At 47.5% G+C, this 13989-nt stretch overlaps 5 protein-coding genes across 5 annotated transcripts; 4 read left to right on the top strand and 1 right to left on the bottom strand.

Moving 5' to 3' along the window:
• Positions 1-704: 704 nt before the first annotated feature.
• EV420DRAFT_1649293 (uncharacterized protein) lies at positions 705-1541 on the top strand (the record flags this gene model as incomplete). Its single annotated transcript, XM_060478290.1, has 2 exons — positions 705-811; positions 863-1541. 2 exons carry the CDS (start codon positions 705-707, stop codon positions 1539-1541), a joined length of 786 nt encoding a protein of 261 aa, XP_060324678.1.
• Positions 1542-2607: 1066 nt separating this feature from the next.
• Positions 2608-3714, top strand: EV420DRAFT_1027381 (uncharacterized protein). The gene is made up of 2 exons (XM_060465381.1): positions 2608-2963; positions 3014-3714. Exons 1-2 carry the CDS (start codon positions 2869-2871, stop codon positions 3669-3671), a joined length of 753 nt encoding a protein of 250 aa, XP_060324677.1. The 5' UTR covers positions 2608-2868; the 3' UTR covers positions 3672-3714.
• Positions 3715-5201: 1487 nt separating this feature from the next.
• On the top strand, positions 5202-7153 carry EV420DRAFT_1622890 (Dyp peroxidase; the record flags this gene model as incomplete). The annotated part of the gene is made up of 9 exons (XM_060475872.1): positions 5202-5331; positions 5381-5477; positions 5531-5979; positions 6031-6329; positions 6383-6605; positions 6660-6722; positions 6777-6843; positions 6891-7018; positions 7077-7153. 9 exons carry the CDS (start codon positions 5202-5204, stop codon positions 7151-7153), a joined length of 1533 nt encoding a protein of 510 aa, XP_060324676.1.
• A 503-nt stretch (positions 7154-7656) lies between these two features.
• EV420DRAFT_1027265 (uncharacterized protein) lies at positions 7657-9463 on the top strand. Its single transcript, XM_060465380.1, has 5 exons — positions 7657-8074; positions 8123-8403; positions 8457-8550; positions 8604-8932; positions 8997-9463. The coding sequence occupies exons 1-5, from the start codon at positions 7984-7986 to the stop codon at positions 9213-9215; spliced, it is 1014 nt and encodes a 337-aa protein (XP_060324675.1). The 5' UTR covers positions 7657-7983; the 3' UTR covers positions 9216-9463.
• On the bottom strand, positions 9326-13941 carry EV420DRAFT_1576466 (hydantoinase/oxoprolinase). Its single transcript, XM_060474501.1, has 27 exons — positions 13689-13941; positions 13442-13638; positions 13286-13381; positions 13156-13229; positions 13004-13104; positions 12857-12955; positions 12667-12806; positions 12377-12608; positions 12310-12328; positions 12155-12257; positions 11947-12105; positions 11790-11896; positions 11531-11738; positions 11234-11480; positions 11140-11174; positions 10847-11085; positions 10741-10788; positions 10647-10690; positions 10565-10594; positions 10489-10510; positions 10387-10429; positions 10150-10340; positions 10012-10096; positions 9780-9959; positions 9658-9730; positions 9514-9610; positions 9326-9463 (listed from the first exon to the last, which is right to left on the bottom strand). The coding sequence occupies exons 1-27, from the start codon at positions 13714-13716 to the stop codon at positions 9391-9393; spliced, it is 2970 nt and encodes a 989-aa protein (XP_060324674.1). The 5' UTR covers positions 13717-13941; the 3' UTR covers positions 9326-9390.
• Positions 13942-13989: the final 48 nt, after the last annotated feature.

Genomic DNA, 13989 nt, shown 5'->3' with positions numbered 1-13989 from the left:
ACATAGTCTGGCTCTCTCTCATGGAGGAGAAAGACATATATCTTATCTAGCAATTCTTTCCATCTCAAGTTGAAATGGAAGTAGCCTATGTAAATTACGAGTCATCGTGCGACATGATCAGGTACCCGAGGCTGTGCAACGTCTTTTTTTTCAGAGTCATTCCAGCAGTATCCGAATCATGGCAACCATTTACCTGTAAAAACAACCGTTGTTTATTAGCGTTGGATGTCCCACCTCAAGGACTTACAAGGACCTACAAGTTCATAAAAACGCGAGATTTTTCTGCGTCAACATGCCAGCTGAACATCCCGCCGGCGATCGTGGCATGTACTGCCACAAGGGCCTATGACGATGCGATTTGCACTCATATTGCTGTGAAATCCCTCTAAGGAAAATTGACGATGCCTCGTTTTCTTACTATCCCAGAGTAATCTTCCTATTTGCTCTGGATTTGCACTGGTTCACTAACGATTCGTCCTTGTTCCCTTCTGAGCCTTCCTCCCGGTGTTGATGACGGGCGCTGTTCCGAATATGACTGTCATTGGAGTCTCGTATATAAGTTCGCTGTACAGCAGCTCTTATTAGCAGCAGGCTTGGACTTGGGTCGTCCCATCGCGTCTGTCGTCGTTCCCGGAACGGGATATCCAACATAGAGGCTCTCCAAAATTGCGCTGTGCGCATTTCCTTAACAATCTACTTTAGTAATGTCACGTCACCAGCCGCGTATTATCGCTTCAGCCCCAACGATACTACTTTACGACGCCGCTGGCCCAAATATTCAGCCTTGGGCTCCGAATATATGGCGCATTCGGTAAGTTCTTCTACATTCGCGCGCGCCTACGTATACTGAATAAATTACCAGATTTATACTAAACTATAAGCGCCTTCGCTATCGTACTATATGGGTCGAATTTCCTGATGTCGAAGCCACTGTACGATCAATGGGTGCCCCGCCCAGTGCTGTTCGAGGCGATGGTCGCCCCGTCTATACTCTTCCCGTAATTGTAGATCCCACGAGAAACCCCGCCGCTCCCCAGATCCTCTCCAACACCAACACGATCGCCGAGTACCTCGAATCGACATACCCTGCTCGACCTGTCTTTCCCCAGGGATCTCGTGCACTCCAAACACTCTACGTCCACTACATACAAGAAGTCTTCGTGAAGCCCCTCCTCCCCATCATGGTCCCACTCAGCCACCAGCGCCTTCCGGAACGAAGTCAGTCGCATTTCCGAGCGTCTGACACCCCGAGCCCTCCTGGGCAAGCTTTTCCTCCCGGCCCACAGCGCGAGGCTACATGGATGGCGGTCAAGGAGCAATTCGACTTTCTCGCCAACGTGTTGGCTAAAAACACCGGGGATGGGGATGGGGTGGTCGCGATGGGTCGAGAGGTTTCCTACGCGGATTTCGCGGTCTGTTCGGTGTTGATTTGGATCGAACGTATGGCGCCGAAAGATGGCTGGTCGAGGGTAAGGACTTGGAACGGCGGTCGATGGTGCCAGCTGTGGGAACGGTGTCGACCCTACATGGATGAGTGCTAAGTCCGGTCAATTTAATTCCTAAATTGCTTCAATAGAAGTACAGTAACCACTTTAGTATTGCTCTATCGTTTTGTTGTATTCCGATCTCTTTTCCACTCGTTGTTGTAGTATTTTGTACTTTTATTTTTCTTTCGTTTTCTATTCGTATATGCCTTTCGTACATAGAAGTTTCAGTATTAATGGGTCTCAGAATGGGTTTTTATCATGTTCCTTCGTTTATCATAACCAAGAGTGTCAAAGGATACCAGTTGTATGAGTCGCAGCAGTTAACAGTTAAACACCTTGGTATTTACTTATTTTTGTGCATCGAGTATCTCCGGTAGGGAATCGGATATTGTCATCAGGAATGATACGGTCGGTAAGCACGTCTCTTTACAACTACCGATCACACCACTGAAGGTTCCGACAAAGTTACGAGTCACGAATATAACAGCAGCGCTCCCAACGGCGCGTGATGATAGGGACGCGTGAGGTAGACAAAGACACAAGATCGGTCGCAACAATCGTCTCGATCCTCTGGTAACATCCGTTGCTGCGGTACCGTTCCCTTTGAGATTGTTAGCGCTGAGGAAAAGATGCCCGCCAAATAAAGTTTCAGCTTTCTTTTTCAAGTTACCGTTTCTGCGGGTGCTTACCCGAGACCATCGCAGACCGAAGCCTGAATCGACTTGAAGCGAAGCGCCCGAAGATTGCCGTATCTTTCACTCCGAGCCCGCGTCTAAATTGTCTAGTGCGTAATTTACATCGAGGAGATGGTACATCTATCTACCATCACGTCGACCTGCCAGTCTGAGAAGCGCATCGGCCTCGACACTAATTTTCAAAAGTAGCCACTAGAGGCGGGCCGCCCCACCAACTGAGATGACGTACTTGCTACACAGGAAGAAGCACTAGTCTCGGTGTACTTATGAAATACACCCAGCCTCGAGAGAACCAAGGTGGGGTAGATCCATGTCAGTGTTGAACTTATAAACGGAGGATTCCGAAGGTTGTTATATCATACGCAGGCCAAGCTAGTGGATGGGGCTCCCGATTGAGCAGGATTGAACACGGAACGCCCTTAAGAATCAAGATCAGAATATGTAATGGAACACGCAGTGACTCTTATTGACGGTACCTATATCACTTCGTGTCTCAAGGAGCTGTCTTTGGTGTGCGCCGAGTCCTTGAGTGCCACCCCACTTCGGCGCTGTAACGTGAATTTGGTTGACCTTCTGATAGTGATCCTCAAACGAGATGACTTGGTTCACAAGTCATAAGCGTAAAATATCCAGAGATAAGTATAAAACAGCACAAAACATAGATTCTTGCCATACATCGTATCTCCATGTCCAGACGTCCTTCGAGTCCTCCAGTTATCATACTGTACGATGTTCCAGGACACAATGCACAACCTTGGGCACCGAACATATGGCGGATACGGTACGTCGTTCCTGTGCTTCCCGGTCTCCTGCCTGAATCGATGTTGTCAGCTTCATTTTAAATTACAAGCACCTCAGATACCGCACCGTCTGGGTCGAATTTCAGAATATAGAGATGACTTTGCGATCGATCGGAGCGCCTCCAAGTTCCCAGCGAAGCGATGGGCGACCAGTCTACACCCTACCCGTCATAGTAGACCCGACGCGGAACTCATCTGCGCCCCAGATCCTGTCCAACCCAAACATCATTGCCGAGTACCTCGAGTCATGCTATCCGGCGCGTCCGGTCTTCCCCGAGGGATCGCGCGCGCTCCAAACACTGTTCGTGAACTATATTCAGGAGGTGTTTGTTAAGCCTCTACTACCGATTATGGTTCCTTTGAGTCACCAGCAGCTACCGGAGCGCAGCCAGACTAATGTGCATATCAGTCAACCTCTTCCCCCGGGACCGCAGCGGGAGCATGCGTGGATGCTTGTCAAAGAGCAGTTTGAGTTCCTTGCCACGATTTTAGATAAGAATGCTGGTGATGGTGACGGGGTAGTTGCGATGGGGTACCAGGTTTCTTACGCGGATTTTGCTCTTTGCTCCGTGTTATTATGGATAGAGAACATGGCTGCTCAGGATGGGTGGGCGAGGGTTAGGCACTGGAATGGTGGGAGGTGGGTCAGGCTCAGGGAACGGTGCAGGGAATATATGGATGTGTGTTAGCACACTTGGGCTTAATTTCTCCTGAATGCGTAGAATGTTAGACCTATGGTACCACTTAGACTTTAGTAATTATTAGCATTAAATCAAGCTACCTGCTCACCGTAAGATTGTTTTATTTGTAAGAGATGCTGATAGAAGGACGATGAGTCCTGAGAGAACGGCGAGATAGAACAGAGGTGGTCAAGCAGTCGCATAAGATAGAATAATTCTAGCTGGTCTCCAAGTGCGACCTCTTCCGTGTAATGATAAAGGATTGACGATGAGAGGTGAATCTTTGGACAGCAAATCTGGGCAGTCGTCTGAGTATGATATGAAGGGGAAGTTTCTGGTGGATGGACCACCACCACAATCGTAACAAAATCGGCGATTTGAATGTCCTGCAGACATCTAAATCAACTATAACTTAGCACGGTATTTTTTTTTTCAGAGCACTCCGAAAAACCTACGGAAATGATGATTGATTTTAATTGGGAGGTCACAAAATCGAGATATCAAGGCAACGCATACGTGAACCTCCGCAAGTTGTTCCTACACAATCATTGGCAAGATCGGAGTCGAACTTGGAAGTCATAGGTTTGCGGCGTGGGAATATTGTATCACGGAACCCGGGCCGCACTCTCCAACTTTGTCCAGCAAGCGCCCATGATGGCAGCTAGTACATTGAGCGAAACAGCTCTTACTCGGTTCGAGAAAGTAGCCCTCAATGTTGATGGGACCTGGGAATGACTATCCTATGCCATGTCTGTGTTCCTAGACAAGGCTTGTCCGGAGCACCGATACCTTTCAAGTTTATCATCTGCACCATTGTCAGTCTGCACCTAAATTTTAAAAGTGTCTCGTGAACAACCAGTGCTGACTGTTCATGCAGATTTTTCGAGCGTTTCACATCCTCGACATATGTCTCACTCAACGATTCTTCACTGGTCGAACTTAAGTGAGACAGAAAACTAGCGCTATGGAACAAATACGGACTATTTGCTAAAGGAATGGAGCGAAAAATCACGATAAGTTGTCCAGGGAGAAAAGTATGCAAAAAGCCAACCGTGACACTGGAGTTTTTTTTCAAAAAAAAATAGGAAGGCAACGCGTCTGTGGCTGCCCAAACTTGTGCTACTCCTGATCCCGCGGATGCTAAACATAAGGAAGATCGGTCCGAGTCGGATATCGTGAGGTAAACGTGTTTTTTTTTTCTATGCCGCGAACATTGGATTCTGAACTTTTTTTTTTAGGTCGCTACTCTTTGAGTCGGCCGCAGTGAGCGGTCGAGGCCAGCTGAGTTTTGCTCACTTCGTATTTCAGTTAAATGCCGAGTCCTTCTCTCTAGCTCTGAGCCTGATGTGAACATAGATTGTGTAGCGATCCTGTTCTTTATTTTCGCGTCTCACTAAAGATCGACCAAAGAAATCTCATGCAAGACCTCGAAGAAAGAAAGAAGTCCAATGAGGAGCCAAGTACTCCTTGCAGGTTTCACATCCTTCTTTAAAACAGGGCCGGTGCGTTCGTTAATTTTCATCCTCACTGGTCTCCAGCATGAAGACTTCCAGCACTATCTCCGCTTCTCTTCTACTGCTGTCCTTGGTCTTCAATGCCGCTGGTAGCCCCAGTAATCCTGGCCGCCTTCGTCGCCGACAAACGGTCCGAACGACGTCAATTTTGAATAGTAGGTGCCTTCGTGCGTTCGTAAGGGCCCCAGCTAAACCTGTGAACAGGTCCCGCGCCCCAACCAGTTCTGCCAACTGCTGAGGAAGCTCTATCAGCGGCAGCCACCGTTGGTTTAAATTTGACTGACATCCAGGCAGATATCCTGTTAGTCAAGTCAATCTCATCATTGTTTCTTGAACTGATGAGATGCGATACAGGGTTGGAATGAAAAAGAAGAAGGAGCTATTCTTTTTTTTCGGTATCCAAAATGCGGCTCACTTCAAGCATAAACTGGCTTCGGATATCCAGCCTCTCATCACGTCTACAACCCAGATTTTGAACGTCACCACTCAGCCTCTAACGGCTGTCAATGTCGCTTTTTCTCAGTCAGGACTTTCAACCTTGGGTATCACCGATAATCTAGGCGACCAGTTCTATTCTATGGGACAGGAAGCTGACTCTGCCGCCATCGGTGACCCTGGAACTGGGAAATGGGTAACGCCATTTGCAGGAATCTCAATTCATGGTGTCTTTCTCCTTGCGTCGGACACGGAGAAAAATATCGACATCACTCTATCCGAAATCTTGTGGATTTTAGGCGATTCTATTGGTGAGTTACACCGCGTTCAAGGTGCGGCCCGCCCTGGATCAGAAGAAGGCCATGAACGTGAGTGCAATCTTTTGACCCATGCTGGCTCTTGATAATGAGTGTATTTAGATTTCGGATTCATGGATGGAATCAGTCAGCCCGCCGTGAAGGGATTCACCGAATCCCCTCTGCCCGGCCAGTTAGCGGTCGATGCCGGAGAAATTCTATTGTCTGAGCAGGGCGACAGCACTACTCGTCCGCCCTGGGCTAAAGATGGTTCGTTCCTGGTCTTCCGTCAGATGGAGCAGTTGGTGCCAGAGTTCAACAAATTTTTGTTGGATAATCCTATATCTGTGCCTGATGTTCCTCTCACTCGCGAAGAGGGATCTGCCCTGTTAGGCGCTCGTATGCTTGGACGATGGAAGAGTGTATGTTACTTATCGTGTGAGATATTTATTCGAATATTGACCTATGATTATAGGGGGCTCCCGTCGATCTTGCGCCGTTATTTGATAACCCTATGCTAGCGACCGATCCTATGATGAACAACAACTTCACCTACCATGAATACGGTCAAAATCAAACTGACCAAACTCGTTGTCCTTTTGCCGCTCATACCAGGAAGGTACGCCCTCGAGCCGATTTCCCCCCGGAGCTTCCAACGAATCATGTCATTCGCGCTGGTATTCCATACGGGCCCGAAGGTTGGACCCCTTGTTTTTTCAGCACTTGTTAATCGGCTGATAGATTGTTATCAGTGACATCTGAGGAAGCAATGTGGAACAAGACGAGCCCTCTACTAGAACGCGGTCTTGCTTTTGGTCAGTTACAATGTTTTGATCCACATGCACTTCGTTTGATTGAAGCCGCTATAGTTGCCTACCAATCTGATATCAACCAAGGCTTCCGCTTTTTGCAGCAAAACTGGGTCAACAATGCAAAGTAGGGATTTCGTTTACCGTCTGTGTCTTAATCTGAGTTTCCTGTAGCTTCTTCCAGAGCGGCACCGGCGTGGATCCTATCATTGGTTCTGCTGGAACTGATCCCTCTTCACGTAGTCGTCCAATCGCTGGTTTAGACCCAACAGACCCTACCCGTGTCATCACATTGCAGAGTGGTATGTGCTCACTTGAAAACGGTCGGTTTTTTGGCTAATAAGTAACCGTTTGATTCAGATTTCGTTGTATCGCGCGGTGGCGAATATTTCTTCTCACCTTCAATATCCGCTATATTGAATACCATTGCCGCCTAATGCACAAAACAGGGTATTGATCGTAGTCAATGTAGTAAATGCAGCCTATGTTTACACAGCAGGGATACCCTAATGATATGACTTCAGGAACTGCATGATGTTAACAAGTTGCCACCGCGAAATTGAGTTTTGTATGATGATCGACGGACAAATATCAAAATCATTTCATTTTTATGTTCTAATCTGCATTCGACGCGACCCTTTAGGCATTATGTGCCTATCTCGCGATGCTGGTATAGCCTATGAACGGTCGGCACGCAGCGAAGAAGCAATACAGCATCTGATTATCAGGATTCATTTCATGGCATGAGAGTTGCTAAAGATTCTGCAATTGTAGATTCACTGTTCAGCAAGTCTGTCCCACTGACAACGGGAATTTTCAGAAAGTGGACATGTTGACATTCACACATCTCTTGTTGAACGTGATAGAAGATCTCTAGGACACATTAATCTCTAGCCTCGTTGATATTCACACACCTGTCGATATTTAAATGGCTGACATGATGCGTTCTGTCAAACGTCGTTTTGTGACCTGGACACATGTTGGGAGCATATGCTCACTTCCCTGATTGCTTTGACACTCTCCAGTCTTCCAAAGTTCCTTCGAAGGTCCTGGGATCCTAGGACTCGTATCGGGATATTTTATACAGTGAGCTCGTGACTTTTCGATCACCAGCGCAGGAATCAAATTGGTCCTTGACGTCCTTTCAAGATGATTGTCAGTATTTCTTGCGTCCAAAGGCTCCGAGTCCTTGCAAGATGCGTATAAGCACTCGTACAAGGAAGCAAACTTGACCAGTACGAAAACCCGATCCCTCTAGTCTAACACGATGCCTTACTATGGACCTGACGAACCGTACGAAACCATCATACTCGAGCGCTACTTCCTGGCGGGGGATGTTGTCGTTGGATTAGGCTTCGGTAAAGACTATTTTTTCGTTGCTGTCTCCATAATATTGACGATAATAGGGATTCAAACCGTGCTCTATGTATCCTGCGCATTATTCCTTTGGAAGCGCCGAAAGCAGAACCCAATCGCTCTCTTCCTACTTGCATACATCACGTTGCTTTTGTCGATTGAGATTATCTTCGTCGGGGTTCAGGCCAATACGGTGCAAATGATATATATCGACAACCGCAACTACCCAGGGGGACCATGGCAATTTTTCCTCGACACTCAAAACCTGGCCGTGAACGTTATATTCTACGCAACACTCTTCGTCCTGACGTTTTTATCTGACATACTAGTGGTGGGTTGACATGCACTTCTAATCCCTGACAATGTTATTTACCCCTGACATAGCTGTGGCGATGTTGGGTTATCTGGACGGCATCCGGTCAAGTCATAGCATATTTTGTAACTGCTTTCCCCGCTATAACACTCTTGGCTTCCTTCGGTATGTCTTTTTATTATCCAAGTATCGCATCTGCGCTCACTACTGTCGTACAGTAATGGGAACGTTGTGGACATTGCAGTCCAGCCAGCCCGGGCTCTCTTTTTACAGTGCCTTGCCTCTTGCCTATGGGGAAGCATATTATGCAATATCTCTCGGTGTGAACATCATGCTCACCCTTTTCATTATTCTGCGACTCTACATGTATCGCCGTAGACTCCTTTCGAGTCTTCCCCCTGAACATGCCCGTCATTACGTCTCACTCGCTACTATCATCGTCGAGTCTGCTGCACTCTACTCAATTTTCGCTATCTTGTTCCTAATCACCTACGCCGTGGGGCATCCAACTAATCAAATATTCCTGGGTGTCGCTTCAGCTACTCAGGTGGGTTTTACCATTTGTCTGAAATAATGACTTGTTGCTAACTCTCAGCGTCCTTGGGTAAAAGCAAATCTCAGGATACCTCATCATATACCGTCTAGCGGAGGGTCGAGCGTGGAAAAAGAACACCCTCAATACGATGCCTTTGAGTTCCATGAACTTTGGCAATCCACCCGTCTGTGCAGAAAGCGGTACTGCAACGCATCTAGGAACTTTGCAGTTACATTCCCGCGCCGCTAACAACGGAGCGAAGGAGGAAGAGAGATCAACAGACGAAGAAGTTTGATGATGGGATAATTAGGTCTGAAGTCACGATCTCACTAGTATATGCGCTTTGATCCTGCGGTTTTTATATGTACCTGGTTCTTCGGTCTTGATTAATATCTATACCTCGTTGTCTTTTCGGGCAGGGGCGGATGGCCAGGAGGAACCCACATGATAAGTATTATTGTTATCGTAAGTTATCCTTTATACTCCTCGATGACCGACTTAGGGGTCTTATATTCGCCAACTGGGACGTACCGATGATTAAACCTATGCATCGGTCAATGGTGTGTCCACAATAAACAACCTACTGAACGTACCCAAATGCAGCAGGACCGCCGCTCTTGAGTCCTTTCTCGCTTTGCCAGAGTGGCGATCCCGCCATGACTATTACAGTAACCCGCAAACCATAAGAATCTAGTGAAACGTCAATGTCATTTCTCGGACTACGGATCATGACTTACACATCTGTGTGCCCAAGTGAGAGCCGCTCTGGGAGTCTAGTACATTGATGAGGTCCGGTACGATGGCAGCAACCTATATATTCGATCAGAAATAGAAGAACTGAAGTATTGAACCGGCATACGCTACGGGTACCATCGGGTTTCTCAACATAGGCGCATAAATTCTCGTTCTGGAATGGAATAATCATGTGGTCACCAGGATCATTGCCCATATCCAATGGAGTAGCAGAGCTGTCTTCTAGCTCATCTTCGCGCAATCGTGCAATCTTGACTTCTCCCCAAGTGAAACCTGCCCGAACTTCCTGCAAGAGTTCATGAGTAATTTGAGCACAGACGTAAGAAAAACAAACAAACACGAGAAACATCGACAATCTTTCCGATAAACAGGAGCTTGCCGTTCTGTAGCTTCAGAATCTCATCTGGCACGCTCTTCAAATCACTAAATCGAGCCGGGCTATAAGTATCGGATCTGAGCGTGTAATTACGACATACTTCTTCTGCCGGCACGTAGCGATAGCACGGCCGATGCCCCAGGCTTGGCTCAGAGTACGACAAACACCATAGTCTCTAGATTCCGCTACGGTCATCGGCGCGAGGACGAGTGCGGCAGATGAGCCCATCTCCGTCGCTACAGTTCTCATGAACGCCTCTACCGCATAACTGTCCTTTGCACGACTCATGATCTACAGGTCCGTTAGCTTTGAGCGTAAAGTCCATGAATCTACATACTACAACGTTTCCGTCTCCATCATGTAAGGCACAGGGAGTGAGGCTGTTGCATTTTCGACCATGAAGAGATCTCAGAAATCATAACCTGCAAAGTTTGCTTACGCGTTTGATAAATTATACACAGCTGTAGTCGATATTAGTTAGATCTCTACGTTAGCTGTGACACAACAATACGCACAAGGAATGGTCTGATGCAGATTAGGATAGGCTAAATGCGCGCACATCAGCAGAAGTGAAACAGAGACAGCTGTACAACATACCACGACCCATCAGATCGCCATCCAAAGCAGGAACGTTATAGTAACTACAAAAATATCACAGTCATGCTAAAACAGAAAGCCCTTCATAACGTACTGGGACAATATCAACGACTGCATCCCATTACCACCGCCGATTTCATCGCTACAGTTCGGCGGATCAGCGAACAAAGAAAGACAGGGAACAACGACATTAACTCTACCATAATGTGGCGGCATATTCCGAAATACCACAGTGACGGGCTAATTCATTGTCAGCTGTCAAGATTTGCTTCGCATCACCCAGTCTCTCAGAGCCAACGGACGGGGAGCCCATCATACCACCCCGAACTACATACGCTTCGTCCGGGAGAGAAGAATGGTCAACCACCCTGATACAACCACCATCACGAAGGATTTGTCTGGCGATGAGATAGGATGGATAAGGTGACCCGCCTCCTCCCTGTGGTGTAAATTTAATTAATATCTTGGGAAAAGAGAAGATTTGGTGACAGACAGTTCCGAGCACGCCGCATCCTTCCATAATGAAGACTGCAAGAAATAACACATGAATAAGATGTGGGAATGAGAAAGAACTAGGCTGTGCGTACAAAGATCTGTCTCAGTAACAATCCATTCATTACCAACGATGGTGGGTCTGTATGTCTCGTAATCTATTTCTTCAACGATCTCCGCACCCTCTGCAAGGACATCTTGTACGGCCTCGGCCTTGTCTTCTTCAAGGAGATCGACCTGAGAGTCTTCTGATGTACTTGGAACGGCGACCTCGCCTTCCGACGGTGTCCCAAGCTCCCCAATAGCCTTAATAATGATCCTCGTGGCCTGATTGGTGACATACTGCAAAAACATCAGCATAGAAAAATCACATACTAGGCAGAGAAAGTTACCTGTACAGGAAGCACATTAACCTCTGCAATCCTAGTCGTATGTGGGTCCGCGCCAGCTTCCACTGCTTTAGCCATAGCCTCTACTTTAATACGTTCAAGAGTGTCCGAGAGACTCTTGCCCTCTAGAATCTCGATGGTGTCAACTTCCCCCGAGACGTTCGCGATGGCAGCCCCAACAGCATTGGCAACGTCGTGAAATGGAGGGAGACTGTCCAAAAGTGCATCAGCCTCATAGAGCAAAGATGAACTTCATACTTACATGATCTCTTTGACTCCAGCAAGAGTATGAGGGGCGATAACAGATCCTCCGCCAACAAGAAGCAGTGTACAATCTTCTGGACTCGTCTTCATGCGGTCAACGACACCCTAGAACGAGATAACGAGAGGCCCGTGTAACTGAAAGGGTTCAAACCCACCTCAAGCAGCCTCTTCACAGCATACTGGGCTTTCACCACCACCTCGTCACTTACGGCAGACACTAGGGACGCGTCACCAATATCCTTCTCTCCGGCACAAACAGCAATGTCAGTCGCAGTCAGAACGTTACCACCGAAGACTTTCGCATCTCGAGTCAACTTTCACGAGGATGTCAGTCTGGAATAGCGTGAGCAGCACTGATCTCACGTAATGACCAACAGAATCCGGGCCCACAGTAACCTTGGTATCTTCGACGCGAACTCTGGAGCCACCCCCGAGACCGATGGAGCTGACGTCTGGCATAGAGAAGCTTTGAAAAGACGTCGGTAAACATTAGATCAATGAACTGCGTAGTCACTCACTTGGTACGGACGCCTCCCACTGGAAATAAATTGAGGATATAAGAGATTCACGAAATAAACGACGGACCTTCGATGAACGCGGCAGCTTGCCGAGGAAACCCACTCGGCAACAACATCCCTACATCGGTAGTGGTCCCTCCAACGTCCACGACGAGCATGCTCTTTCCGGTTCCGTCTTTGCTCTTGAGGTCGATACCGGCTAAGTACGAGGCTCCTCGCATGGAATTAGTGGCTCCAGACGAAAATGTACGGATAGGCAGTCGCGCAGCATCAACAGCCGTTGTCAGTGTGCCGTCGTTCTGAAGATACATATATACAATGATGAGAAGGCTAGTGTTATCAAAACAAACGGCCGACCTGGGTGATGTAAAGAGGACATGTTAACCCGAGCCTCTTCATGGCCCGCTCAAATCCTCGTATGGTATGCTGTGCGAAAGACGTAATCGATGCGTTAAGGATGGACGCGTTTTCGCGTTCCAGGAAACCGATCTGTCCAACTATGACAATGGATCAGTGGTGGCCTGTGAACTGGCTCGGGAGAACACACCATCACGAGAACATATAATGTTGACGCCCGGACCAAGTTCTTTAGCAAGTATGTCTCGAGCCTTGTACTCGTTACTACCCGACACGTCCAAAGGAGAAACTGGTAAAGCTTAAGAAAGAGTAAGAGAAAATGAAATGTAACACGTACACACTCCGATAACGACGACGTTCTTCAATCCCTTTGCTTTGATCTGTGCCGCCTGTTCTACAACCTCTGCCTCTATAATACTATTGATTGGGCGACCATCTCTGAGATCCATATCAGTCATACAATATAGATACGACGAAGATGCGCCTTGCATTTGAAGACCACCATTGATTATCACGTAGTGCCCGTTCATGAGCTTCTTCAGATTCTCCGGGAAATCGATAAACTGCACAAATATCAGAATTCAAGGCAAAGAAAGGTCTATCATGCAATCGGACGAACAGGCGGGACTTCGGTGGTGTAAGGAGCAGCGAGCCGAATGATGGCCACCTTTTGCAGCCTCCTCGCATCCGATTGCACGACAGCATTGATGAAATGCTACTCAAAGTCATCAGTGTGAGTCTATAAGCGCTTGCACGATACCAAAGATTGGCTTACCGTCGTCCCAATGGTTAAACTCAGCACCTTCCCGCCTCGAGGGTCGACGTTCGCATCAGCCAGGACCTTCTTTACCGCAGCCTCGATGCCGTCCGTCACATCGACAGTCGTCGTATGCTTGAAAGACGCGACGATACCGCGTGTCTCTGGATCATGAATCTTGGTGAGGTCGATAATGACACTATCCGTATTTGTTCCTGATTTCTATCGTCAGTCCATTTCAGGGATAAAGTGTATCGTTACGCACCTCCAACGTCGACGCCAATTCTATACATGATAACAGAGAATGTGTATCGCAGCCGCCATTTACCTAAGCGCGAAGTGCCTACTGCCGGATGCCGCTCCAATGGAATGAGTTTGCCTGGCTGTTCAATCAGGTGTTCGCGTTAAACATTGAATTGTCGTATTTCAAGTTTCCCAAGCAAGATGATGGAAAGTAAAAAATGGGCGAGGAAAACATAAATGTTATAGAATGTTATGGTCAACGTTTCGTGAGGTGGTGGCTGGTGGTAGTGAGGAAAAGAAGAGGTTTGGCATACGCAGTGGCT

Source organism: Desarmillaria tabescens, assembly GCF_030435595.1.
Source record: "Desarmillaria tabescens strain CCBAS 213 chromosome Unknown EV420scaffold_59, whole genome shotgun sequence".
In the NCBI taxonomy this organism is placed as follows: Eukaryota; Fungi; Basidiomycota; class Agaricomycetes; order Agaricales; family Physalacriaceae; genus Desarmillaria; species Desarmillaria tabescens.
Note: the sequence above shows the minus strand (reverse complement) of the source record. Positions and strands in the feature narration are given on the sequence as shown.

What these genes read in the sequence shown, in the direction of transcription:
- EV420DRAFT_1576466 (XM_060474501.1), bottom strand. Translation starts at nt 13,716, where the DNA reads ATGTATAGAATTGGCGTCGACGTTGGAG. An exon ending in GTTTAACCATTGGGACGACG is followed by an intron (nt 13,382 to 13,441) that starts GTAAGCCAATCT and finishes GACTTTGAGTAG; the next exon opens with CATTTCATCAATGCTGTCGT. An exon ending in CTGTGAAGAGGCTGCTTGAG is followed by an intron (nt 11,897 to 11,946) that starts GTGGGTTTGAAC and finishes ATCTCGTTCTAG; the next exon opens with GGTGTCGTTGACCGCATGAA.
- EV420DRAFT_1027265 (XM_060465380.1), top strand. Translation starts at nt 7,984, where the DNA reads ATGCCTTACTATGGACCTGACGAACCGTACGAAACCATCATACTCGAG. An exon ending in TGTCGTTGGATTAGGCTTCG is followed by an intron (nt 8,075 to 8,122) that starts GTAAAGACTATT and finishes TGACGATAATAG; the next exon opens with GGATTCAAACCGTGCTCTAT. An exon ending in AACACTCTTGGCTTCCTTCG is followed by an intron (nt 8,551 to 8,603) that starts GTATGTCTTTTT and finishes ACTGTCGTACAG; the next exon opens with TAATGGGAACGTTGTGGACA.
- EV420DRAFT_1027381 (XM_060465381.1), top strand. Translation starts at nt 2,869, where the DNA reads ATGTCCAGACGTCCTTCGAGTCCTCCAGTTATCATACTGTACGATGTT. An exon ending in CCGAACATATGGCGGATACG is followed by an intron (nt 2,964 to 3,013) that starts GTACGTCGTTCC and finishes CGATGTTGTCAG; the next exon opens with CTTCATTTTAAATTACAAGC.